Raw genomic sequence first — 26,605 nt, 5'->3', positions numbered from 1 at the left:
GGAGCTGGGATTTGAACCCACAACCTCTGACTCCAAAGCAAGGGCTCTTTCCACTGAGCCACGCCGCAAAGCAAACGAGCCGTGGAGGGGGGGGGGTCCGCGCTGCTGGCCGTGTGAGCCGGCCCGCCGGCCCCCACTGAGGGGTAGTCACCAAGGGGAAGGGCGGCCAGGAAGTAGTCCTGAAAGGGAGAGGAGGACCACCTGACTTGCCTTTTCCCCCCTCGAGGGCCGTCGTTTAGCACCCCGGGGGGCTGCCGGCTTCGGCCTCACTGCAACCCCGCTGACCGGCTGCAGTTGCTTTCTGGCAGAAAAGGGATGACGACGGCGGCGGCCACCACTCTCCCCTTCCCTCTCGTTTCCAGGTGGCCGTGCCATCAACTTGGATCGGCCCCGGGACCCGTTAAGCCACTCTGGCTCCCTTTGAGCCCCGGGCTCCGCTCGGCGGCCCCCATCCCCGTCCCCGCAGAAATGGCCCCGGCGACGGACGAGGAGGAAGGGGGCGGCCGGGGCCCGGGTACCGCACGCAAGCACACGCCAACAGCGAGCTCTGGCACTGAATCAGGATCTCATTATTTCCCTTGCAAGAACATAAGATTCTCACGTTCGAAATCCTTCAGGCGCCGGGAACACAATCAGGCAGGAAAAAAAGCCTCTTGCGACGGAGTCTTGTCGTCAAAAATAAATACGGCTCCAGTCAGAACCAAACAAGTCAGGGGTGGGGAGGTGGGGCGCGGGGGGAACCAGAATGAAACAAAACCAACCGGGGCTCTGCCGGGCTCCGGGAGGGGAGCCCAGGACGGGGGAGGTCTTGTGGAGAGTTGGGGGCAGGAGTGTCTGTGACCACCGGGAAGCTACGGGTGCGTTTGCTCAGATACCTACTTCTGACGACGCGCGTGGAGTCGCACTTCCGTAAATGATGCCAGAGCTGAGTCCGAGGGAGGGACGGCGGGGGGCCTGGGGAAAGGGCGGGGGACGGCTGGGGGGTCCTCTGGGCTTCACTTCTGCAGCTCCTTCATCCTGTTCAGAGCGCTGCCGGCCCGGAACCACTCGATCTGGGTCTCGTTGAAGGTGTGGTTGAGCGAGATGGTCTCCTGGTTCCCGTTGGGGTGTTTGATGATGCACTTCAGGGGCTGGAAGGGAACAGGGGGCTTAACTTCCCTCCCTGCCAAGGAATCAGATACGACTGCCCGGCCGGGCCGGCCGGGGAGCCACAACAGGGCAACCTCTGAGGAAAATAAGAACAAGCGGCACTGATCGTCGATGCATACGTAGTTTTCAGATTTTGGGGGGCTCAGAGCGGAGGCGGTGCCGTCCTCCAACCTTCAGCCTCAGCCGGGCCGAGCCAGGCTCCCGCCCGAGTCCAGGCAGCCGCCGCTCTCTGCCATGTCCCCGGCCGCGGGCGGGATGGAGGGAGGGACTTCGTTACCTTGCCAGGAGCGAAGTCTTTCAAGCCCTGGATGGTCAGCTTGTCCACGGGGTGGATCTTGTTGTAATCAGCCGGGTCGGCGAAGGTCAGGGGCAGGAGGCCTTGCTTCTTCAGGTTGGTTTCTGGAAGGCAAGGGCCCGATATGTTGCCAACTTGTCCTTCCCAAGCGCTCAGTCCAGTGCTCTGCACGCAGTAAGCGCTCAATAAATATGACTGATTGATATCTGTGAGCGCGGCCCTCCGCTGACGGGCTGAGAGGGTCAAGGGCCCCACGCTCCATCTACACTCCCGTTAAGGTGCCAAGGCTGAGGAGGGAGGGTCCTCGTCTCCCCGCCCACCGAGGGGGAGCCGGAGGGCTCCGGCAGGCCCGGACCAAACTCTGGACCCCAGGGCTGAGGGAGCAAAGGAGCCCCGTCTCTCACTTCTCCCATCCCCAATTCCTGTCGCCCAAGAGGGGCCAGGGTTCGTAGCGTCTCGCCGTCGGCTCCGCTGCTCGGAGGAGGTCACGTCCCCCGGATTAAATGGGCGGTGGGGTGGAAAGGGGAGGAGGAGGAGCAAGGCCGGCGTGCCAGGGTTGGGAGAAGGGGGAGGGGGAGAGGAAGCAGGCTTCCCCTCCAGGGCCCAGGGACCTCACCGTGAATCCTGGCGAAGCTCTTGGTGATGATGGCTCGGCCGCCCAGGTGGCGCGGCTCCAAGGCGGCGTGCTCGCGGCTGGAGCCCTCGCCGTAGTTCTCATCCCCGACCACCACCCACTTGATGCCGTTTTTCTGTCCGGGACAGTTTTGGGGCGGGGGGAATGAAGTGAGGCCACGGGTTGGGCCGGAACCGACTCTGATCCTCCTCCTCCTCCTCCCATCGGCTCCCGGGGGGGACGACGGCCCAGAGGAAGGAAGCCCGGGATGGAGAGGTGTGGGGAGAGAGCCTGAGAAGGGCTCCTCTGGCAGCAGCGTGCCCGGAAGGGCCACAGGGTGGGGGGCACAGGACACAGAGGAATCCCCACAGGTTCTCGGACGGGAGTGTACACCCACACGTGTGTGCGTGCGTGCACACGCGTGAAGACAGTGGGTGGCGGAACCAGCAGGGTGGCCGGGGTTGGGAGCCCAGCTCAGCCTTTTCTGCCGGCTACAGGCAGTGAGGGAAAATAAGCGCACTGTCCTCTCTCAGCCGCCCACCTCGCATCACAGCCATTCTCACTCTGAGGCCGACTCACAGCCCAGCCTGCACCCTCCGCTCCTCCGCCGCTAATCTCCTCACCATTAGGCCTCATTCTCGCCTGTCCCGCCATCGACCCCCGGCCCACGTCCTCCCCCGGGCCCGGAATGCCCTCCCTCTGCCCATCCGCCAAGCTAGCTCTCTTCCTCCCTTCAAGGCCCTACTGAGAGCTCACCTCCTCCAGGAGGCCTTCCCACACTGAGCCCCTTCCTTCCTCTCCCCCTCGTCCCCCCTCCATCCCATCTTACCTCCTTCCCTTCCCCACAGCACCTGCATATATGTATATATGTTTGTACATATTTATTACTCTATTATCTATTTATTTACTTGTACATATCTATTCTATTTATTTTATTTTGTTAGTATGTTCGGTTTTGTTCTCTGTCTCCCCCTTCTAGACTGTGAGCCCACTGTTGGGTAGGGATCGTCTCTATATGTTGCCAACTTGTACTTCCGAAGCGCTTAGTACAATGCTCTGCACACTTGATCGATTGATGGATTGACTCCCTGCCGCCGGCTAGCTATCCATCCTCCTCTAACTGCTAGCCCACACTGCCTCCAGCTTCAGCCCCCTCCCTGCCTTCTCTGTTTCCGTCTCCCCAGGCACCCATGGCCTTATCCACCCTCTTCGCTTCCTGGCCTAGCCTCTTCTTCACAGCCCTAAAGGGCTCGGCGCCCACCCCCACCCACGGGCCCCAGCTCTTCTCCCCTGCCTCGGCCGGTCAGACCACCCACCCGACCCCCAGGCCGGTTCCCTTCCCCGTCCCCCATCCCCAGGGGTGGGAGTTTGGCCCCGTCTTCACATTCGAAAGGGCCAAACCTTCCTCTGCCTTTCAAAGCAGATACGCTGCCAACTGGTATTCATTCATTCAATCGTATTTATTGAGCGCTTACTGTGTGCAAAGCACTGGACTAAGTGCTTGGGAAGTCCAAGTTGGCAACATATAGAGACGGTCCCTACCCAACAGCGGGCTCACAGTCTAGAAGACTTCAATCAATCACATTTACTGAGCACTTACTGTGTGCAGAGCACTGTACTAAGCACTTGGGAAGTCCAAGTTGGCAACATCTAGAGACGGCCCCTACCCAACAGTGGGCTCACAGTCTAGAAGACTTCAATCAATCATATTTATTGAGCGCTTACTGTGTGCAGAGCACTGTACTAAGCGCTTGGGAAGTCCAAGTGGGCAACATCTAGAGACGGTCCCTACCCAACAGTGGGCTCACAGTCTAGGAGGGGCTCACAGTCTAGAAGACTTCAATCAATCAATCATATTTATTGAGCGCTTACTGTGTGCAGAGCACCGTACTAAGCACTTGGGAAGTCCAAGTCGGCAACATACAGAGACGGTCCCTACCCAACAGTGGGCTCACAGTCTAGAAGACTTCCCAAGCGCTTAGTCCAGTGCTCTGCACACAATAAGCGCTCAATAAATGCGATTGAATGAATCTAAATCCCCAGGTCACCCCAGCTCGCTCTCTCTTGGCAGAGAAGCCCCTCCTAGACCGGCCCGGGCCCTCACCTTGTAGTAGCGAGCCGTGTCTGGGACGGGCCCGAACTCCTGCGTCACGGCGTTCCTGACCGAGTTGGCCTTGCCGTTCTCCACGTTGACGGCTCCGATGAGCAGGTTGTTGGAAATGTTGTCCAGGTGCCCGCGGAACTTGAGCCAGGGGCCGGCGGCCGAGATGTGGTCTGTGGTACACTTGCCTTTGACCTGGGGAGGAGGCGGGAGCGCGGGGGTGAGCGGGCCCTCTGGCAGGCCCAGGTGCCAGCCCCAGGGGCAGATGCCCGCACAGCTGGGCAGAGCTGGGCCGGGCCGGCCGAGAGCGCGGTTCTGGCAGCGCTGCCCGGAACCGGAGTCGGGAATGGCACTCTGGGGGCGGATTTGGGGAGCGCGAGCCCAACAGAGTGGGCACGGAGTCCCTCGGGCCGGGGGTTTTTTTTTTTTTAAATGGTATTTGTTAAGCGCTTACTATGTGCAAAGCACTGTTCTAAGCGCTGGGCAGGTTACAAGGTGACCAGGTTGTCCCACAGGGGGCTCACAGTTTTAATCCCCATTTGACAGATGAGGCCCAGAGAAGTGAAGTGACTTGCCCCAAGTCACCCAGCTGACAACTGGCGGAGCCTGGATTCAAACCCATGACCTCTGACTCCAAAGCCCGGGCTCATCCGCCAAGTTAGCTCTCTTCCTCCCTTCAAGGCCCTGCTGAGAGCTCACCTCCTCCAGGAGGCCTTCCCACACTCAGCCCCCTCCTTCCTCTCCCCCTCATCCCCCTCTCCATCCCCCCCATCTTTCCTCCTTCCCTTCCCCACAGCGCCTGTATACATGTATATATGTTTGTACATATTTATTACTCTATTTATTTTACTTGTCCATATCTATTCTTTTTATTTTATTTTGTTAGTATGTTTGCTTTTGTTTTTTTTTTTTTCTCTGTCTCCCCCTTTTAGACTGTGAGCCCAATGTTGGGTAGGGACTGTCTCTCTAGGTTGCCAATTTGTACTTCCCAAGCGCTTAGTACAGTGCTCTGCACATAGTAAGCGCTCAATACATATGATTGATTGATTGATTTCCACTGAGCCACGCTGCTTCTCTGGGTTTGCTGACGGTTGGTAACGGGACCCACCCAGCCACCCTCGGCCTTGTTCCGAGCAGCGGCACGAGGCAGATCGCCCACGAGGCAGAGGCTGGCTCACGCAGACGGCCCGGGGGGCCGTATTATAACCCCATGGCTAACGGCAGCCAGCACCGGGGACCTCGCCCCGACAGCCGCAGCCCTGCCCGACCATCTGCCCCGCGACTGGAAGCATTTCAGAAGGTATGGAGGACGGGGTTGGGATTCCCGACCCGTCGGAGGGGGAGGCAGAGTGGCCTGCACGATCGAGGCCAGGATGCTCCCGCCCACCTTGATGAGGATCTGCAGATCCTCCAGGTCGCGGCCGTCCCACTTGTCGAAGGGCTCCAGGAGCTGCAGGCGCTGGCTGGTGGGGCTCACGTCCACCCGCTGGCTGCTGCCGTCCTTGGGGGGGTACTGGTACGTATCCTGGCCGGGGTCAAACTCCTGCGGGGCGGGAGGGAGGAGGGCCGTGAGCCAGAATCCCGGGGCGGCCCCCCGGGCCGGCCGCCGAAGGGCCCGCAACTCACCGCTCTGGGCAGCTCGTCGGCGTCGGGGGCCTCCAGCTTGAACTTCTTGCCGTCTTTGCCCGTGAGGAAGTCCGTCTCCGGGTTAAACTTCAGGGTGCCGGCGATGGCCAGGGCCGTGACGATCTGAAAGCCGGCCGGTGATGATGGTATTTGTTAGGCGCTTACTCTGTGCAACGCACTGTTCTAAGCGCTGGGGAGGTTACAAGGTGATCGGGCTGTCCCACGGACGGCTCACAGTTTTAATCCCCCGTTTTACGGATGAGGTAACTGAGGCCCAGAGAAGTGAAGTCACACAGCTGACAGTTGGCGGAGCCGGGATATGAACCCATGACGTCTGGCTCCAAAGCCTGGGCTCTTTCCACTGAGCCACGCTGCTTCTCCCGCCGGTGAGGAAGGGGGCTCAGGTCCACCGGGTTGGGGGGACCCCGCCCGTCTGCCCGTCCCCGCAGCCGAGCCCAGGCTTCGCCAGGGACACCGGAGCCACGGGGAGAACCGCGGGACCAGCATGGGGGCTGTCCTTTTAGACTGTGAGCCCACTGTTGGGTAGGGACCGTCTCTAGATGTTGCCAACTTGGACTTCCCAAGCGCTTAGTACAGTGCTCTGCACACAGTAAGCGCTCAATAAATACGACTGATGACGATGGGGGCGGGAGGGCGGTTTCTACACCCTCTTCTTCCTGCTCTCTGGTTTTGGAGTGGGGTCTGGGGAGTGGACTCGGACCACCTGCTCTAAACCCACGTCCCCCCCTCTAGACTGTGAGCCCACTGTTGGGTAGGGACCGTCTCTAGATGTTGCCAACTTGGACTTCCCAAGCGCTTAATACAGTGCTCTGCACGCAGTAAGCGCTCAATAAATACGATTGATGACGATGGGGGCGGGAGGGCGGTTTCTACACCCTCTTCTTCCTGCTCTCTGGTTTTGGAGTGGGGTCTGGGGAGTGGACTCGGACCACCTGCTCTAAACCCGCTTCCCCCGGACCGTCTCTATATGTTGCCAACTTGGACTTCCCAAGCACCTAGTACAGTGCTCTGCACACAGTAAGCGCTCAATAAATACGACTGACGATGATGGGGGTGGGAGGGCGGTTTCTACACCATCTTCTTCCTGCTCTCTGGTTTTGGAGTGGGGTCTGGGGAGTGGACTCGGACCATCTGCTCTAAACCCGCTTCCCCCGCTCTACACTGTGAGCCCACTGTTGGGTAGGGACCGTCTCTATATGTTGCCAACTTGGACTTCCCAAGCGCTTAATACAGTGCTCTGCACACAGTAAGCGCTCAATAAATACGACTGATTGATTGATTGATTCCCCAAACCCAACGAAGGCTCCACCAGAGGGGCTCCCCAACGTGGCCCTCCCGGCTTTGCATTCCCGCCCCCAGCTACCTCGGGGGAAGTCACGAAGGCGTGCGTCTCGGGGTTGGCGTCGTTGCGGCCGGTGAAGTTCCTGTTGTAGGACGTGACGATGGTGTTCTTCTCTCCCTTCTTGATGTCTTTCCTGCAAGGGATGAGCCGGGATCTCAGACCCGCCGAGCAGGGGAATCCAACAGGGATGGGGTGGACCACCGAAACCCTGGTCTGGTCCCCTTAGGAGGATGGACCCCGCCGTGACAGCCCCGTGGGGTCCCTCGGCCCGGCCCCAACTTCTTCTAGTAGAGAAGCAGCGTGGCTCAGTGGAAAGAGCCCGGGCTTTGGAGTCAGAGGTCACGGGTTCAAATCCCGGCTCCGCCAATTGTCAGCTGGGTGACTTCGGGCAAGTCACTTCACTTGTCTGGGCCTCACTCAGTTCCCTCATCTGTCAAATGGGGATGAAGACTGTGAGCCCCCCGTGGGACAACCTGATCAGATTGTAACCTCCCCAGCGCTTAGAACAGTGCTTTGCACATAGTAAGCGCTTAATAAATGCCATTATTATTATTATTAGAGCAAGAAGAGTCATTCCTTTTCCCCTTCTTCCCACAGCCTAGGTCCACCCTCACAGTGATGGAGGCCCAGGGGCTGAGAAACCCACCTCCCACCAAGAGAAAATCGCCTCAGGCCTGGTCCCCACGTCTAGCCGTCCACACTCCTCCCCTCTCTGGGCCTAGCTAATAACAACAGTAACTGTGGTATTCGTTAAGAGCTTACTTGGTGCCAAACACTTGGGTAGAGACAAGATAATCAGGTCAGACACAGTCCCTGTCCCATACAGGGCTCAGAATCTTAATCCCCATTTCACAGACGAGGGAACTGAGGCCCGGAGAAGTTAATCAACTTGCCCAAGATCAAACAAGTGGCGGAGTGGGGATCAGAACCCAGGTCCGTGTTCTATCCATTAGGCCACGTTGCTTCTCACCTTCTAAGATGGGGGGGGGTTTACAACGCGACAGGCCCCGGCACTCCCCAACTCACTAAGCTGAGAAGCAGCATGGATCAGTGGAAAAGAGCCCAGGCTTTGGAGTCAGCGGTCATGGGTTCAAATCCCGGCTCCGCCAATTGTCAGCTGGGTGACTTTGGGCAAGTCACTTCACTTCTCTGGGCCTCAGTTCCCTCATCTGTAAAATGGGGATTGACTGTGAGCCCCCTGTGGGGCAACCTGATCACCTTGTAACCTCTCCAGCGCTTAGAACAGTGCTTTGCACATAGTAAGTGCTTAATAAATGCCATCATTATTATTATTCTTATTATTATTAACTCTGTGTGTTCCAGTCAAGGCCCCCCAACCTGCCACGCGGCCCGCTGCGGAAGGCTTGGGGTGGAGAAGGTGTACCCGGGCTGAGGAAGGACGATTGCCCCCGGGCCAGAGCCCCTCACCTGTCCCACTGGCCGATGCAAGGGCCACAGGCATTGGCCAGGACGATACCGCCCACGTCCCGAAGGATTTGCGCCTGCGGGGAGGGAAGGCGGGAGCGGGGCAGAGGGTGTAAAGTGCTGCGGTGGACAGGTCAACGATCCCCGGACAGGGAGGCTCGCTGGCGGGAGACCCGGGCGGCTTCCCCGCCCCGGAGGACGGAGCCGGAGACCCGATTCCCGCCGAGTTCCCGGGCACCCGGGGTGGGGAGACATCGGCAACTAGTTAGTCCCGCAGCCGCTGAGGTGGACAGTGGGGCGGCCCGGGGGCGGGGGCGGCCGGGGGTAGAAGCGGAGCGCTCACGTAGCCGTCTCTCTCGATGGTCGCCCGGATCTGCTCGGAGCCGGGCGTGATGGTGAACTGAGACTTGCACTTGAGGCCGTGGGCCAGCGCCTGCTTGGCCACGGCGGCCGACCGCCCCATGTCCTCGTAGCTCGAGTTGGTGCAGCTGCCAATCAGCCCTACGGGAGGCGGGAAGGGGAGCATCACCACAGAGGGGCTTTCAGGACCCCCCGAGCCCGCCTCCCGACCAGAGCGGCGGGGTGGAGCGGGCTCTCTCACCCACTCGGATGTCCAGGGGCCAGCCCTCCTTCTCGGCCACGGCCCCCACGTCGGCTACGGGGTGGGCCAGGTCGGGGGTGAAGGGTCCGTTGATGTGTGGCTTCAGCTGGAAGAGAGGCAGGGCTGGGTGAGGGAGGGGCGGAGGCACCGAGAGAGCCGCCGATGCCCCGGAGGGAGAAAATACCAGCTCCCCCACTGCCTTCTGAACCAGGCTCACACCCAAACTGGAGATAGTGATGCCGACACCCCCGGGACCAGATGTCCTCAATACCGAGACGATTCTTTGAGTCTTCAGGAAGGGGCTGGGTAGAAGACAGGAGAGGGCGGCTCGAGCGATACGTAATTAAGGGCTGGACACCACCACCATCACCCCCCATCCGCTGGCCATCCCGGGAACGCCAGCGTCCTGATCCCGGCCCCCGACCGACAACTCTCGGTACCCTTGGGCTCCCAGCAACAGAGCAAGGAAATGGGCACTTGAGCGCGTAGATTAGACGGCCTGATAGGAACACATTGGGCTTTTGCCATTTTACAAACGAGGGACAAGCGATGAGATCTCTGGCTGTAGTTGACCACACTGACCTAGGGGCCGGGTACAGCGGGCCGCCCCGCGCCTGGCCCTCCGCCAAAGCCCCACGGATTCCCGGGGGCAAACGTGCAGGTAGCGGGGAAGGAGCCCCTCCCCGAGGCTGCTCCGGCTGTCTGCCCGGCTAGAGTCCACCCCGACGTCCATCTTCCCGCGGTGGACTCGGATAGGGGGAGACGCCGCCCCGTCCACCATCCCCCGCTTCCCTCCATGGGGCCGGGTGTGCGCCTTACCTCGTTGAGGTTAATTTCAATCACTTGATCATACTGGCAGCCAGGGTCGGGCACCAAGTGATCCTTGAATTCGTCGGCCAGCTTGGCGATGTCTGGAATCAGAAAGGGAGGCTGGAATGTCAAGCCTGCCTGCCCGGGACTCCGGCTCCGGCATCCAGGGCTCAGGGCGCCCGACCGGCTCTTCCCCACGTGCCCGCTGCTGTCACCCCGTGGCCCCCTCCCAGACTCAGACTAGACAGAGGGTCTCGTCTGGAGAGGAGGGGCGCAACGTCCCCCCGCCTCCCCGCTCACCAGTGCGACCCGTCTTATTCAAGTAGGTCTTCATCCTGTGGTTGTACGGGAAAACCGAGGTGGTGGCACCGATCTCTGCGCCCATGTTACAGATCGTCGCCATGCCTAAGGGGAAAAACAGACACCCGATGGAGGATTTTTGGCTCCCGTCCTCTTGCAAATGCAATGGTAAGCGCGAGGCCTTCCGGGGGATGCCAGTGTACGGACGGGTCCTCCATCCCAGACCCTCACCAGTGCAAGAGATGGAGTCCACACCGGGCCCGTGGTACTCCACGATGGCCCCCGTGCCACCTTTCACCGTGAGGACGCCCGCCACCTTCAGGATCACATCCTTGGGAGAGCTCCAGCCCGACAGGGATCCGGTCAGCTTCACGCCAATCACCTGACCAGCCGCACAAAGACAGAGTCAGGGGGTGGGCAGGGGGGCCTGTGTCTGTTGCCTGGCTCCCACCCTCACCCCCCGCCTCCCCGGAGATCCCGAGAAGGAGGCTGGAAATCCCCCCCACGGCCTCCCCCTTGGGTAACGGCCTCCACTTCCAACTCACCTTTGGGCACTTGAGCTCCCAGGCGATCCCCGCCATGACGTCCACCGCGTCCGCCCCACCGACGCCGATGCAGATGCCGCCCAAGCCGCCGCCATTGGGGGTGTGGGAATCCGTGCCGATCAGCAGGACGCCGGGGTAGGCGTAGTTTTCCAAGATGATCTGAGGGAGGACGGGGACCAGAACGCCCGACACGCTGAAGACCCCCCCCCCAGGTAGCGGGAGAGGGAGCAGGAGGGGGAAAGCGGTACACTAAAGCAATGAGATAGCTCTCTTCCTCCCTTCAAGGCCCTGCTGAGAGCTCACCTCCTCCAGGAGGCCTTCCCAAACTGAGCCCCTTCCTTCCTCTCCCCCCCGCCCCTCTCCATCCCCCCCATCTTACCTCCTTCCCTTCCCCACAGCACCTGTATATATGTATATATGTTTGTACATATTTGTTACTCTATTTATTTATTTATTTTACTTGTACATATCTATCCTATTTATTTTATTTTGTTAGTATGTTTGGTTTTGTTCTCTGTCTCCCCCTTTTAGACTGTGAGCCCACTGTTGGGTAGGGACTGTCTCTATATGTTGCCAATTTGTACTTCCCAAGCGCTTAGTACAGTGCTCTGCACATAGTAAGCGCTCAATAAATACGATTGATGATGATGATGATGATGATGGACCCAGGGAGAGTGAATGGGTGAGAAGAAGTGACCATCTGTACGTGCTGTGTGTGTTTGCTGGCAGAATCTGCTGCTACAGGTAGGAGTTTTACATTTCATCCCGGGCGTTTGAGATGAAGAAAAAAGGTCACGCTTTCATGTCCTCCAGCTCGTTAAGGGCAGGGAACGTGTTTGCTAATTCTGTTGTACTCTCTCAAGCAGTTAGTGCAGTTTTCTGCACATACTAAGTGCTCAATCATCATCAATCGTATTTATTGAGCGCTTACTATGTGCAGAGCACTGTACTAAGCTCTTGGGAAGTACAAATTGGCAACATATAGAGACAGTCCCTACCCAACAGTGGGCTCACAGTCTAAAAGGGGGAGACAGAGAACAAAACCAAACATACTAACAAAATAAAATAAATACCACTGGTTGATTGACAGACACTAAGACAGAGCCAGAGAGTAAGAGAGACCCCCTCCCGTAGCCTGACTAGGTTTCATCCGTCACAGCACCATTCAGTGTGCGGTGACGGTCGCTAGTGCCCTCTGCTAGTCTGCAGGCCAGTGACCCAAGGGGGTTAATTTGCTGGGGGATTTTTAACTGGTACAGATGGGTGCTGCTGCCCCGCTACCCTCTTTCGGTGCCTAGGCAAGGTGTTTAGCCTGATGCTGACCCGGCAGAGCGGCCCACGGTCCGTTTTCCGGCCCAGTGGCTAACTGTGCTACAGGATGGACCGCTGTAAGGATGAGGGGCTGCCAGGGGCAGACGGGAGTCCCCACGGAGCGCTAGGCACCCCACAGAGTGTTCGGAGAGACGCGTGGCGGCCCCTGGGCCCACCCTAGAGCAGTCTGTCATCTAGACCCGAGGGCTCGAAATGCAATCAGCCAGAGGCAAACGGGGCAGGCGAATCCAGGGCGGCAGAGACAAGCTCTGGGTACCTGAGCCCGGGCAAAACCGCAGTCTCTCTGGGTGGCATCCTCTGTCGGGGCCGTTTCACCCGTCTTGGCACCCAACCCGGGGCCCCGGGCAGTCCTTTTGCCCAGCGGAAGGCAAGTGGGGCAGGGGGAATTTGGCTCAGCCGCTTCCCCAGTTGGCAAGAGCCCCGGAAGGCAGTCTCCCGCGGTGCCCATCCGGCCCCACCCCCAATGTCCCCAAGAGTATGGACGGGAAGCCCGGCGGGCTTCAGCTGAGAGGCAGACATAGACCGTGTCCACCATGGAAAAAAGGGAAGCGGGGGCTTCTGCTCCTGTTCTTGGAAAGGGACGGGGGGAAACGAGGGGAGAGCGGGGGAACGGAGAGAGGCCGAGCGGGCCCCGGGTCTCACTCTCCGGTAGCCCAGGACTTGGACGCTCCCCTAGCCCGAGAGGTCTAAGCTGTAGCCCAGGACGGGGGCCAACGGGAAGGATTCCAAGCTCACCTTCGTCGGGCCAATCACAAAGTGCCCTCCTCTCTCCCCACCGGGTCTGAGGCCACCCTGCACCCCAAATGACCCAGCTGCAGCAAATCACAGGCAGGTCTAAGCTCTGCCACGGCTGGCACGCAGCGGGTGTGAAGGCAGTGATCTCTTCTTGGCCTCATTTTCATCTTTACATAGACTGGTTTTTCCCCCGAGAGGAGGGACGCAACAGCTTTGGCCCCCACCACGGCTTGGGGTGTAGGGGGATGGGGGAGGAGGACGGACAGCACCGATACTGGTTTTCCCACTGCTCCTGCCAACCCCCACACACCCCAGGTGTGAAAGGACACCCCAGCACCAGCGCCTGCCTCCTGCTTCCCCTTCCCATTCAGGACCACCTGGGGTTTGGGTCCTGACCTCGGCAACGAGGGTCCCCCTCCCCCAGCACAAACCAGAGGATTACCTTCCCTTCCCCTCCAGGCCGACTCAGCCCTCCAGGGAAGATGGGCCCCAAAACTGGAGCAAGGCAAGCCACCTCCCACTTTTACCACCCGACCACCCCCAAATCCATCTTGCTCCAGAAGCTGCTTGCTTGGTCGCTTGTTCGATCGATTAACTGTCGGCGCTGAGCGCTCACTGTGTGCAGTACGCTGGACTAAGTCCTCTCCAACTAGAGAGGGAAACCTCCCTCCTCTGAGTGGGGTAGCCGTTTGGAAGCCCACCGGCCCGAGGCAGGCGCTCGGCGGGGACGCTCAGTCCCGCTGTGGCAAGACTGTTTCCGGCCCCGCTTCCTTCCAGGATCCCCCGGATGATAATTCGGCCTGTCCCCTCCTGTCCCGGATGGAGCCCAGGCTCCCGGGTACATACCGACCCTCTGACCTTCAAAGGGGAAGCCAGGCAAGTCAGGACTGAGGCAGAGATGAGAAGGAAGAGGTCACCTTGAGAATGCATGCGTGCATGCAAATGCGCACACGTGCTGGGAATTCACCCAGTCACCTTCCTGCCACCAAGTTCCAGCCCCTCCGTGACTCAAGGAAAGGGGGTGGGGGAAGAGGCTGATACGGGTCCCGGAATCCTCCCCGAGGACCAGGTCGCCCAGCCGTCTTTACCTGGTGGATGATGCCGGATCCGGGCCTCCAGAAACCCACTCCGTACTTGGCTCCGGCCGTAGCCAGGAAGTTGTACACCTCCTGGTTGATGTCCTATTGGGTTAAGTCCCAAACAAAACGTCAGCCACCCGGTGCGCCCGCTTCCTGCCAGCCCAGGCCCTCGACTTCGGCCCCGCCCTCGCACGCCACGAAGCTGGCACCGCTCGACTAATCCCCGTTCTGCCACTCGCCGGCTGCCTGACCTTGGGAAAGTCACTCCACTGGGCCTCCCCCCCCGCTCCCCAATCTGGAAAATGGGGACAAAATACCTGTCATCCCTCCCCTTTAGACTGTAAATTCCCTTGTAGGACAGAGACTGGGTCTGACCCAATTGTACCAGATCTACCCCAGCCAACAGTAAGTGCTTAATAACCACCACAATTATTACTACTACTACTGCTACTGAGCGTGCGCAGTGGGGAAGCAGTGTGGCCTAGCGGAAAGAGCACGGGCCTGGGAATCAGAAGGACCTGGGTTCTAATCCCAGCTCCACCACTTGTCTGCTGGGTGACCTCAGGCAAGTCGCTTCACTTCTCTGGGCCTCAGTTCCCTCATCTGTAAAACGGGGATTAAGATTGTGAGCCCCACGTGGGACTGCCTTGTATCCACCCCCGTGCTCAGCACAGAGCTTGGCACCCAGTAAGCACCGATAAAAGCCATAAAACAAAAACAAACGTTCACAAGGCATGACTGTGGTCCAAACGGTTCACACTGGCTCCTCTTCTATCCCCCTGAGGACTCGGGAGCCAAACTCCCCAAATACCTCACGCTCTGAGGGGACCCCCCCAGCATCCTGGCACTTTCCCACGGGGCCTCGGATGGCTCCTGCCCCACTCAGGCGAGCTCAGCTCCGTTCGTTCCCAAACCGTGGGCATCAGTGTGCCAGGGGCCCGGCCCCCAGCTGCGCCCGGCCTCAGCCCTGCCAGCATTCAGCTCCGGCCAGCTGGCGCCCAGAGCGAAGTCCACTCCCAGGGCAGATGGCGGAGGGAGGGGGTGGATTAGGGAGGAGGGGGAAGAGGCCCGGAGGTGGGGCGTCCGTGACCCCGTTCCGGAGCCCAGAACTGATCCCGAGGCTGGCCGGCCACCCCGTGAAAGACCTCAGGGCCCCCCCTAATAATAATAATAAAGGTATTTCTTAAGTGCTTACTACGTGCAAAGCACTGTTCTAAGCACTGGGGGGATACAAGGTTATGAGGTTGTCCCACGCGGGGCTCACAGTCTTCACCCCCATTTTACAGATGAGGGAACTGAAGCCCAGAGAAGTGAAGTGACTCGCCCAAAGTCACACAGCTGACAATTGGCACATCCGCCAAGCTCGCTCTCTTCCTCCCTTCAAGGCCCTACTGAGAGCTCACCTCCTCCAGGAGGCCTTCCCACACTCAGCCCCCTCCTTCCTCTCCCCATCCCCCTGCCTCACCTCCTTCCCCTCCCCACAGCACCTGTATATATGTGTATGTTTGTACATATTTATTACTCTACTTATTTATTTAATTTGTACATGTTTATTCTATTTATTTTATTTTGTTAATATGTTTTGTTTTGTTCTCTGTCTCCCCCTTCTAGACTGTGAGCCCACTGTTGGGCAGGGACCGTCTCTATATCAATCAATCAATCAATCGTATTTATTGAGCGCTTACTGTGTGCAGAGCACTGTACTAAGCGCTTGGGAAGTACAAATTGGGATATATGTTGCCAACTTGTACTTCCCAAGTGCTTAGTACAGTGCTCTACACACAGTAAGACCTCGATAAATACGACTGAATGAATGAATGAATTGGCGGAGATGGGATTTGAACCCATGACCTCTGACTCCATCATCATCATCAATCGTATTTATTGAGCACTTATTGTGTGCAGAGCACTGTACTAAGCGCTTGGGAAGTACAAATTGGCAACATATAGAGACGGTCCCTACCCAACAGTGGGCTCACAGTCTAAAAGGTGGGCTCACAGTTTAAAAGGACTCCAAAGCCCGGGCTCCTTCCACGGAGCCACGCTGCTTCCCCCTTCCTGGAAAACCCTGCAGGGGGAAGGAAGAAGCAGGGATGGGAAGGAAAGACAGGGAAACGGGGGCGGGGGTTGGCGGGAACGGAACATGAGAATGCCAAGCTCCCAATCGCCCCCGGCCTCGGGCAGTACCTTGGCTCTCCGGAGATCCTTGTCGCCCCCGAGTTGGGCCTCGATGAGGTGGTCGCAGTGGATGGTGGAGGGCACGGCCACCTTGGGCAGCCCGCTGCTGATGAACTGCAGCATGGCCATCTGGGCCGTGGCGTCCTGCATGGCCACGCGGTCGGGCCGCAGCCGCAGGTACGTCTTGCCCCGCTCGATCTCCTGGTTCCCGGGGTCGTCCAGGTGCCCGTAGACGATCTTCTCCGACAGGGTCAGGGGCCGGTTCAGCCTGGGGGACAGGGGCCATCGCGAGGGCCAGCCGGCCTTTGCCCGACCCCACCTCCCACGCAAGGAAAGCAGTATGGCCTAGTAGATGGGGCTCGGGAGTCCCAAAACCTGGGTTCTAATCCCAGCTCCACCACTTGTCTGCTGTGTGTGACCTTGGGCAAGTCACTTCGCTTCTCTGGGCCTCAGTTCCCTCATCTGTAAACTGGGGATCAAGACCGTGAGGCCCCATGTGGTACAGGGATTGTACCCAACCTGATTCTCCACCACTTTTCTGCTGTGTGACCTGGGGCAAGTCACTTCGCTTCTCTGGGCCTCAGTTCCCTCATCTGCAAATTGGGGATTAAGACCGTGAGCCCCCATGCACCCAACCTGATTTGCTTGTAAACAAGCAAGTCCTGCCCACGGGCTCTCTGGATTCATCACCTAGCGAAAAGAGCACGGGCTTGAAAGACAGGGCGCCTGGTTCGTTCATTCATTCACTCATTCATTCATTCATTCAATTGTATTTATTGAGCGCTTACTGTGTGCACAGCACTGTACTAAGCGCTTGGGAAGTACAAGTCAGCAACAGATAGAGACGGTCCCTACCCAACAACGGGCTCACAGTCTAGAAGGGGGAGACAGATGACAAAACAAAACATGTGGACGGGTGTCAAGTCATCAGAATAAATAGAAGTAAAGCTAGATGCACAGCACTGACAAAATAAATGGAATAGTAAATATGTACAAGTAAAATAAACAGAGTAGTAAATCTGTACAAACGTATATACAGATGAAAAGTTACTGCCGATATTCATTCACTCACTCATTCATTCATTCAATCGTATTTATCGTTACTAATCCCAGCGCTTAGTACGGCGTCTGTCACCTAGTAAGCATTCATTCATTCACCCATTCAATCGTATTTATTGAGCGCTTACTGTGTGCAGAGCGCTTGGGAAGTACAAGTCGGCAACAGATGAGACGGTCCCTACCCAACAACGGGCTCACAGCCTAGAAGGAGGAGAACAAGCACTCAAACACCACTGAATGAACGAATGCTACAATTATGAATTACTGCTATTATTTATACTAGACATTTCACACACACAGCCCTACGATGCCCAGTGACACTCTGGACCGATTTTGGTGGGAGAGAGGCCACGGGAAGAGCACGGGCGTACGAGTCGGAAGGATCCAGGCTCTAATTCCGGCTCCACCACCTGCCCGCCTGCGGGATCGGATGGAGGGCCACACGGTCCGGCCCGGGATCTGTGTCCGCGGGGAGCGCTCCCGGCCGTGGAACCCGGGCCGGATTCAATCAATCAATCAATCAATCGTATTTATTGAGCGCTTACTATGTGCAGAGCACTGTACTAAGCGCTTGGGAAGTACAAATTGGCAACACACAGAGACAGTCCCTACCCAACAGTGGGCTCACAGTCTAAATTCTAGATTTAGTCTAAAATCTAGATTCCTGGCTCTAGGCCTCCCGGGAAACCGCCGCCCGCCCCGCCGCCTACCTTTTGCGGACGATGTTGATGTTCTTCTCGAGCAGCTCATAGCGGACAAAGTCGCTGGGCTCAAAGTGGCTCATGGCCACCTTGGCCCTCTGGCTCATGACGGAAGCCACATGGTAGCGCCGGACCCCGCTGCCCAGGGCCTTCTGCAAGGGAAGAGATGGCAGATGTCAGCCAGCCGCTCTCCCAACCGCACTCGACAACTGGAAGAGTCTTCATTAGCTTGGAGGGCTCCCCGGGGAAACCGTGGTAACCCACCATCATCTTCGGTATTTACTGCGCACTTCCTGCGTGCAGAGCACTGTATTAATCGCTTGGGAGGGTTGGTGGGCACGTCCCCTGCCCACAACGAGCTTACGGTCTAGAGGGGAGACGGACAAGGACATAAATCCCATCACTTTGACTGCTCAGCATCAAGCCCTGTACAAGAGGAACGACAAATGGCTGGCTGCCTGAGAGGAGAAGAGCAGGGACGGGGGAAATGACGGAGGCCTAGTGGGAAGAGCCCGGGGCCTGGAAATCAGCAGACCTAAGTTCTAATCCTGACTCTGCCTCTTGCCTGCTGGGTGATCTTGGGCAAGTCACTTCCCCGAGCCTCAGTTACCTCATCTGTAAAATGGAGATTAAGGATGGACGTGGGTGCAAGGGCATGCTCAGAGCAGGACGGTTTGGCCTTTGCCCTACAAGAGGAGAAAATGGAGTACCGACGGCCCCTGAAACTGGACGCGCACACCCAGAAAAGTCCTCGGCAAGCTGGGCCAGGCCAGCCCAGGGTTCTGGGAGGGGCCCGGGGAGCCACCAGAGGCTGGACCAGGATGCTGAACACTTGGTCATTTTTTCGGAGACCCTGGCTCAGGATCAGCCACCTCCAGGACGGGAGACTCTGGGAGTGAAAGACTGTACTTCTGTCGGTCTCTACCGGGAGGTGACAGAATGCTAATGCTGACAGTTTGTAGGGCACAGGGCAGGCAGAGTGGATAGAAAAGTGTGTGTTTGTGTGTGTAATTTGTGTGCCCAGCAAAGCTGCCACGGCAGTTCTTACTGAACCCTCCAATGCCACCTGCCCATCCCATTCCAGAGTGGGGAAACGGAGTCGTTAACTAGGAAGTCCTGCCCATGGGCTCTTTGGATTCATCACCTCGAGAAGAGCATGGGCTTGAAAGACAGGGCGCCTGGGTCCTAATCCCAGCTCCTCCATCTGCCTGCTGGGTGACCTTGGCCAAATCACTTCCCTTCTCCGGGCCTCCGTTTCCTCATCTTTAAAATGGGAATTTATACTCGTTCTCCTTCCCCCACTTAGACTGTGAGCCCTGTGTGAGACGAGGAATGTGCCCGGCCTGATTAACTTGTATCGTCCCCCAGCGCTTAGTACAGTGCCCTCCCCCTGGCCTGGAATGCCCTCCCTCTGCACATCCACCAAGCTAGCTCTCTTCCTCCCTTCAAGGCCCTACTGAGAGCTCACCTCCTCCAGGAGGCCTTCCCAGATTGAGCCCCTTCCTCTCCCTCCCCATCTCCCCCACCTTACCTCCTTCCCCTCCCCACAGCACCTGTATATATGTTTGTACGTATTTATTACTCTATTTTATTTGTACGTATTTATTCTATTTATTTTATTTTGTTAATATGTTTTGTTTTGCTCTCTGTCTCCCCCTTCTAGACTGTGAGCCCGCTGTTGGATAGGGACCATCTCTAGGTGTTGCCAACTTGTACTTCCCAAGTGCTTAGTACAGTGCTCTGCAACACAGTAAGTGCTCAATAAATACGATTGAATGGATGCCCACAGTAAGTGTTCAAAAACCACTTGTTGATTAACAAATACCACGGTTATTATGAGATGGGCTGCTCCAGCTGTTTCTGCTGGAGTATAGGTCCCAGCTCATCATCATCATCATCATCATCATCATCAATCGTATTTACTGAGCGCTTACTGTGTGCAGAGCACTGTACTAAGCGCTTGGGAAGTCCAAGTTGGCAACATATAGAGGCAGTCCCTACCCAACAGTGGGCTTACAGTCTAAAAGGGGGAGACAGAGAACAAAACCAAACATACTAACAAAATAAAATAAACAGAATATATATGTACAAGTAAAATAAATAAATAGAGTAATAAATATGTACAAGTATATATACATATATACAGCTCGAGGGAGTCCAGACTGGGGGGAGAACAGGGAAAGTAGAAAAAAGAGGAGGGGAAAAAAAAAAAGAGAAAAGAAGGGCAGGTGTACCCCTACCCCAATCCCAGCACACTTCTCTGCAGCCGGGAGTTAGCCAGACTTCTTGGGCCCAACCCACCCAGCCCGTTTTGTTTTGTTGTCTGTCTCCCCCTTCTAGCCTGTGAGCCCGCTGTTGCGTAGGGACCGTCTCTATATGTTGCCAACTTGGACTTCCCAAGCGCTTAGTCCAGTGCTCTGCACACAGTAAGCGCTCAATAAATACGATTGAATGAATGAATGAGTGGCACCAACTTTCCAGGACACTCGCTCGCTCTGGGACTAAGGTTCTCACGGGGAATATGCCAGGCCAAGAAAAGCAACTGGGCTTTTCTTCCCCCAAATCTCTTTGAACCCATTATAAAAATCCAGGCCCCTGGGGGGGGGAGAACGGCTTCTAGAAGAGAGGATCCTGTGTCCAGAGGGGAGGCCTGGTGACCTTGGGCAAGGCCCGCCTTCTCCCTGGTTGCCCGGAGGGCGACGTGCCAAGTTCCCTTCCCTAGGGAGCCCAGCTCCCCTCACGGAAAGGCCGGGCCGCCTTGGGACCACCAAGATTAGAGCCCCTCGGGTGGCGAGGTCATCATCATCAATTGTATTTATTGAGCGCTTACTGTGTGCAGAGCACTGTACTAAGCGCTTGGGAAGTACAAGTTGGCAACATAGAGACGGTCCCTACCCAACAGTGGGCTCACAGTCTAGAAGATAAACTGATAAGAACAGATACTACACTTGATCTTAGCCAAAGGGCCGAGAAGCGATACTGTTCTAAGCACTGGGGAGGTTACAAGGTGACCAGGTTGTCCCACGGGGGGCTCACAGTCTTAATCCCCATTTTCCAGATGAGATAACTGAGGCACAGAGAATAATAATAATAATAATAATGGCATTTGTTAAGCGCTTACTATGTGCAAAGCACTGTTCTAAGTGCTGGGGAGGTTGCAAGGTGATCAGGTTGTCCCACGTGGGGCTCACAGTCATCATCCCCATTTTACAGATGAGGGAACTGAGGCTCCGAGAAGTGACTTGCCCAAGGTCACACAGCAGACATGTGGTGGAGCCAGGACTCGAACCCATGACCTCTGACTCCAAAGCCCGGGCTCTTTCCACTGAGCCACTATAGGGTGTGTGGCTGGAGAGGAGGCCCTGGAGCCACCCAAACTCCCTCAGACCCGGCGGGGTCCCAAGGGACTTGACGTAGTCTGTGCAGAAGGACGGGACTCCAAAATAGTAATGGATATTCCTGGTCTTCCTTCCTGCCACGTTGGAGACAGTTAGTGGACCTTGTACAGGGAAGCAACTACCACACAGTAAGAGCTACAGACTGGCCACAACGGAGAGTGAAGCCATGTGGCTCAGTGGAAAGAGCCCGGGCTTTGGAGTCAGAGGTCATGGGTCCGAATCCCGGCTCCGCCAACTGTCAGCTGTGTGACTTTGGGCAAGTCACTTCGCTTCTCTGGGCCTCAGTTCCCTCATCTGTAAAATGGGGATGAAGACTGTGAGGCCCCTGTGGGACAACCTGATCACCTTGTAACCTTCCCAGCGCTTAGAACAGTGCTTTGCAGATAGTAAGCGCTTAATAAATGCCATTATTATTATTATTAGATTTGGTTTTTGAAGGCATTTTCTCAACTGAGGCAAACTGCCTCCAGAGGCTCGGGCCCCTGCCCCTCCTGACACCCCACTCTGAAGAGTCAGAGACCCCTCCCCACTCGCCGCCACATTTCACCCCACCATCCCAATTCCCACTCCGATCCTCTTCCTGACTCTGCCAGGGTTTCTCATGGGAATCAAAAGATTAATAATAACAATAATAATAATGATATTTGTTATGCGTTTACTGCGTGCTAGGCACCGTACTGAGCACTGAAGTAGATAAGTGCTCAATAAATATGATTGAATGAGACGGCTTGGATTGGAGGAATTTCTTGTAACACGACATGCTAGAATGGAGACTAGCATGTTGCATAAAGAATGTACCCTCCTTCTCCAACCCAGCTTGTACTCTTTTTGCTCCTAACCTTCTCACTGGGCCTCCATCTCTCCTGCCTCGTGGCCAACCCCTGGCCCACGTTCCCAGACTGAGCCCCCTCCTTCCTCTCCCCCTCCAGATCCCCCCGGCCTTATCTCCTTCCCCTCCCCACAACACCTGTGCATATTTATCACTATGTATTCTATTTATTTTATTTTGTTAACATATTTGTTGTCTGTCTCCCCCTTCTAGACTGTGAGCCCACTGTTGGGTAGGGACCGTCTCCAGATGTTGCCCACTTGGACTTCCCAAGCGCTTAGTCCAGTGCTCTGCACACAGTAAGCGCTCAATAAATACGATTGAATGAATGAATGAATGAATCCTGCCTCTGGCCTGGAAGGCCCTCCCTTCTCAAATCTGACAATTATTCTCCCCTGGTTTAGGGCCGTATTGAAGGCATATCTCACCTCCAAGAGGCCTTCCCAGACTAATATGTTAATATGCTTTGTTTTGTTGTCTGTCTCCCCCTTCTAGACTGTGAGCCCACTGTTGGGTAGGGACCGTCTCTATATGTTGCCAACTTGTACTTCCCAAGCGCTTAGTACAGTGTTCTGCACACAGTAAGCGCTCAATAAATACGACTGATTGATAGGGACCGTCTCTAGATGTTGCCGACTTGGACTTCCCAAGCGCTTAGTCCAGTGCTCTGCACACAGTAAGCGCTCAATAAATACGACTGAATGAATGAATGAAACCCCCACTCTTTCCCCACTCCCTTCGCCTTGACCTTCACTCTTTACTCTTCCCTGCTCCCAGCCCCGCAGAACTTTGTACATAGCTGTCATTTATTTACTTGGATCGCTACGTCACCCCCACACCGTTGTGGGCAGGGAATGTATCTGTTGATTGCCGTATCGTAGTCTCCCAAATGCTCAGTACAGTGCTCTGCGCACAGTAAGCGCTCAATACAACTGAATGAAATGAAGACTGCCATTTTTTTTTTTGCTAAACGGTATTAAGTGCTTACAAAGTCAGTCAGGTGGGATGGCCCCTCTTCCACATGGGGCTCACAGTTTAAGTATTAAATCCCCAGCGTGGCTCAGTGGAGAGAGCCTGGGCTTTGGAGTCAGAGGTCACGGGTTCGAATCCCAGCTCCACCACCTGTCTGCTGTGCGACCTTGGGCAAGTAACTTAATCAATCAATCAATCGTATTTATTGAGCGCTTACTGTGTGCAGAGCACTGTACTAAGCTCTTGGGAAGTACAAGTTGGCAACATATAGAGACGGTCCCTACCCAACAGTGGGCTCACAGTCTTTAGACTGGGGGAGACAGAGAACAAAACCAAACATACTAACAAAATAAAATAAATAGAATAGATATGTACAGCTAACTTCTCTGAGCCTCAGCTACCTCGTCTGTAAAATGGGGATTAAGACTGTGAGCCCCACGTGGGACAACCTGATCACCTTGTATCCCCCCCAGCGCTAGATCAGTGCTTTGCACATAGTACGCACTTAACAAATGCCATTATTATTATTATTATTATTATTATCCCCATTTTACAGTTGAGAAAACAGGAACAGAAGTTAAGTAACTTACCCAAGGTCACACAGCAGACGAGTGGCAGAGCCAGGATTAAAATCAGGTCCCGATATCCAGGCCCGTGCTCTTTCCACTAGGCCACAGTGCTTTCCCTTCCTTGTAGGCAGGGAAAGTGTCTACCAATTCCGCTGGACACTTGTCCTCTCCCAAGCACTCAGTACAGTGCTCTGCACCCCGTAAGTGCTCAATTATTAGAGAAACAGCATAACTTAGTGGAAAGAGCGCAGGCCCGGGGTCTAATCTCACCTCTGTCATGTGCCTGCTGAGTGACCTTGGGCAAATCACTTAACTTCTTTGGGCCTTGGTTTCCTCCTCTGTAAAAATGGTGATTTGAGAAATACCTGTTCTCCCTCCTACTTAATATAAGTCTCATGTGGGGCTGATGATTTGATGATAAGTGCTTAGTCCAGTGCTCTGCACACAGTAAGCGCTCAATACGATTGATGATGATCTTGAATTTATCCCAGCGCTTAACCAAGTGCTTGGCACATAGTGCTTAACAAATGTCATAATTATCAAATCCCATTGATTGGTCAACCGGGACAACTCTAGTTCCCAAGTGATAAGCAGCTTGGTTTAATGGCTAGAACCCGGGCGTCAGAAGGATCTGGGTTCTAATCCCGGCTCCGCCACTTGTCTGTTGTGTGGCCGTGGGCTACTCCACTTCTCTGGGCCTCAGTTACCTCACCTGTAAAATGGGGATTAAGACTGTGAGCCCCACGGTGTCCGACCTGATTAGTTTGTATCTACCCCCAATAAACACATAATAAATGCTTAACAAATACCATCATTATTACTAAGAAGTCAGCAAACTACTCTCCAAAGGCACGCCTTTTGGTACTCAGGTTAACCAGAATAAGGACAACTAAAAAGCAATCAACTACTTCTCTGGGCCTCAGTTCCCTCATCTGCAAAATGGGGGTGAAGACTGTGAGCCCCACGTGGGACAACCTGATTACCTTGTATCTACCCCAGCGATTAGAACAGTGTTTTGCACATAGTAAGCGCTTAACAAATACCAACATTATTATTATTATTATCGTACCACCTTCCAAACTAAACTTTGGACCTGCGGCCCCTCCAACAGCGGTGGGATTTGGAGAAGTTTTAAGGGACAACCTACAAGTAGGTGGCAACTGGGGAAGTTACCACACCTCCTTCAACCTTGGAAGAATGGGAAACGTCTCCTATCAACCTGAATCCCCTGAAGTGTTCGCTTCAGGGCATGTGGCTACCGACTTATATTGTGCTTTCCCAAGCGTTTAATACAGTACTCGGCCCTCAGAAAGCACTCGAGCTCCGGTGATGATGATTTGGGGACATGTCACTTCCAAGCTGTGATTTGATTTCCACAATCAAGTGCGGAATGATCAGCGCTTTAAAAATGGAGCATTCATGAGCATTTTAAACATCCCACTGAAGGTGAACTACAACAAAGTCACTGGAGGTGAGAGAGTTTCTCACAGGGATTTCCTGCTTCCTTTAAATTCCAAAGATGAACTGATCAGATCAGGGGAAAAACAAAAAAAAAAGTTGGGCAGGAGGTTGATAAATACGGGGCACGCTCTCCTCCAGACCTTGGAAATCCGTAACTCTCCGGCGTCATCCTGCTTTGGCCGAACAGGCCACCTTGAAGTCAACCTTGATGGGGGGCTTACGAGGATCCAAGGTCAAGTGAAGGTCAAGTTAGGGAAGCAGCGTGGCTCAATGGAAAGAGCACGGGTTCAAATCCCGGCTCTTCCCATTGTCAGCTGTGTGACTTTGGGCGGGTCACAACTTCTCTGGGCCTCAGTTACCTCTTCTGTCAAATGGGGATTAAGACCGTGAGCCCCCGGTGGGACAACCTGATCACCCCGTAACCTCCCCAGCGCTTAGAGCTGTGCTTTGCTCATAGTAAGCGCTTAATAAATGCCATCGTTATAAGCCGCTAGGCCTCGTCTGCGGTTTACCATCTCTTGGCACGGACGGGCCACGATGCTGGTTTGAAATGGAAGCCCCCCACCCCAGCTTCCCCTGAGACCCGTGTCGTCGTCGTCCCCCCTCCCAGCCCCCGAAGCCGACAGCCCAGCTGAAGAAGGGTGCCCCTCTTCCTCCAAGTCAAGATGAAGACGGGACTAGCGCTTAGTACAGTGCTCTGCACACAGTAAGCGCTCAATCATCATCATCATCAATCGCATTCATTGAGCGCTTACTGTGTGCACAGCACTGGACTAAGCGCTTGGGAAGTACAAATTGGCAACGTACAGAGACAGTCCCTACCCAACAGTGGGCTCACAGTCTAAAAGGGGGAGACAGAGAACAAAACCAAACATACTAACAAAATCAAATAAATAGAATAGATATGTACAAGCAAAATAAATAGAGTAATAAATATGTACATATATACATATATACAGGTGCTGTGGGGAAGCACAATAAATACGATTGATTGACTCAACCCTGGACAAAAGTTGGGTCCAAAGTCTTTGGGGGGCTCCCACTCCCGCAGGCCTCCTGTCATTTAGATTAATAAGAACAGTGGTATTTGTTAAGCGCTTACTACGTGCCAAGCGCTGTTCTAAGCACTGGAGCAGATACCGAGTAATCAGGTTGGACAGCCCCTCTGCCACACGAGGCTCACGCTCTTAATCCCCGTTTTCCAGATGAGGCAGCTGAGGCCCAGAGAAGTGAAGTGACTTGCCCAAGGTCACACAGCAGACGAGCGGCAGGGCCAGGATAAGAACTCACGACCTCTGACTCCCAAGACCGGGCTCTTTCCACTGAGCCGCGCTGCTCCTCATGTTATGTATGTCTCCCCTCTAACCCTGGAAGCCCATATGTTGCCAACTTGTACTTCCCAAGCGCTTAGTACAGTGCTCTGCACACAGTAAGCACTCAATAAATACGACTGATTGATTGATT

At 55.5% G+C, this 26,605-nt stretch overlaps 1 protein-coding gene and 1 non-coding gene across 3 annotated transcripts in view; both read right to left on the bottom strand.

Annotated features, from left to right (window-relative positions):
* Positions 1 to 546: 546 nt before the first annotated feature.
* Positions 547 to 26,605, bottom strand: part of ACO2 (aconitase 2) — a 30,891-nt gene continuing 4,832 nt past the window's right edge. Inside the window, exons 1-18 of one of the 2 annotated variants that reach the window (XM_038756308.1) lie at positions 18,177 to 18,197; positions 17,922 to 18,064; positions 16,162 to 16,420; positions 13,984 to 14,076; positions 10,829 to 10,987; positions 10,515 to 10,665; positions 10,284 to 10,388; positions 9,993 to 10,084; positions 9,174 to 9,279; positions 8,916 to 9,073; positions 8,576 to 8,649; positions 7,169 to 7,280; positions 5,785 to 5,907; positions 5,546 to 5,701; positions 4,162 to 4,353; positions 2,061 to 2,193; positions 1,427 to 1,548; positions 547 to 1,130 (exon numbers count right to left, since the gene is read on the bottom strand). In XM_038756308.1, the coding sequence (XP_038612236.1) occupies positions 996 to 1,130; positions 1,427 to 1,548; positions 2,061 to 2,193; positions 4,162 to 4,353; positions 5,546 to 5,701; positions 5,785 to 5,907; positions 7,169 to 7,280; positions 8,576 to 8,649; positions 8,916 to 9,073; positions 9,174 to 9,279; positions 9,993 to 10,084; positions 10,284 to 10,388; positions 10,515 to 10,665; positions 10,829 to 10,987; positions 13,984 to 14,076; positions 16,162 to 16,420; positions 17,922 to 18,064; positions 18,177 to 18,182 (2,319 nt within the window). In that variant the 5' untranslated portion in view covers positions 18,183 to 18,197 and the 3' untranslated portion in view covers positions 547 to 995. Of the gene's footprint in view, positions 1,131 to 1,426; positions 1,549 to 2,060; positions 2,194 to 4,161; positions 4,354 to 5,545; positions 5,702 to 5,784; positions 5,908 to 7,168; positions 7,281 to 8,575; positions 8,650 to 8,915; positions 9,074 to 9,173; positions 9,280 to 9,992; positions 10,085 to 10,283; positions 10,389 to 10,514; positions 10,666 to 10,828; positions 10,988 to 13,983; positions 14,077 to 16,161; positions 16,421 to 17,921; positions 18,065 to 18,176; positions 18,198 to 26,605 lie in introns of those variants that run through there. The other variant, XM_038756307.1, reaches the window with a different exon arrangement.
* Positions 20,703 to 20,890, bottom strand: LOC119937310. The gene has a single exon (XR_005453988.1). It is a non-coding gene; the product is annotated as a U2 spliceosomal RNA (small nuclear RNA).

This window comes from Tachyglossus aculeatus, chromosome 14 (assembly GCF_015852505.1).
Source record: "Tachyglossus aculeatus isolate mTacAcu1 chromosome 14, mTacAcu1.pri, whole genome shotgun sequence".
Classification (NCBI taxonomy): domain Eukaryota; kingdom Metazoa; phylum Chordata; class Mammalia; order Monotremata; family Tachyglossidae; genus Tachyglossus; species Tachyglossus aculeatus.
Note: the sequence above shows the minus strand (reverse complement) of the source record. Positions and strands in the feature narration are given on the sequence as shown.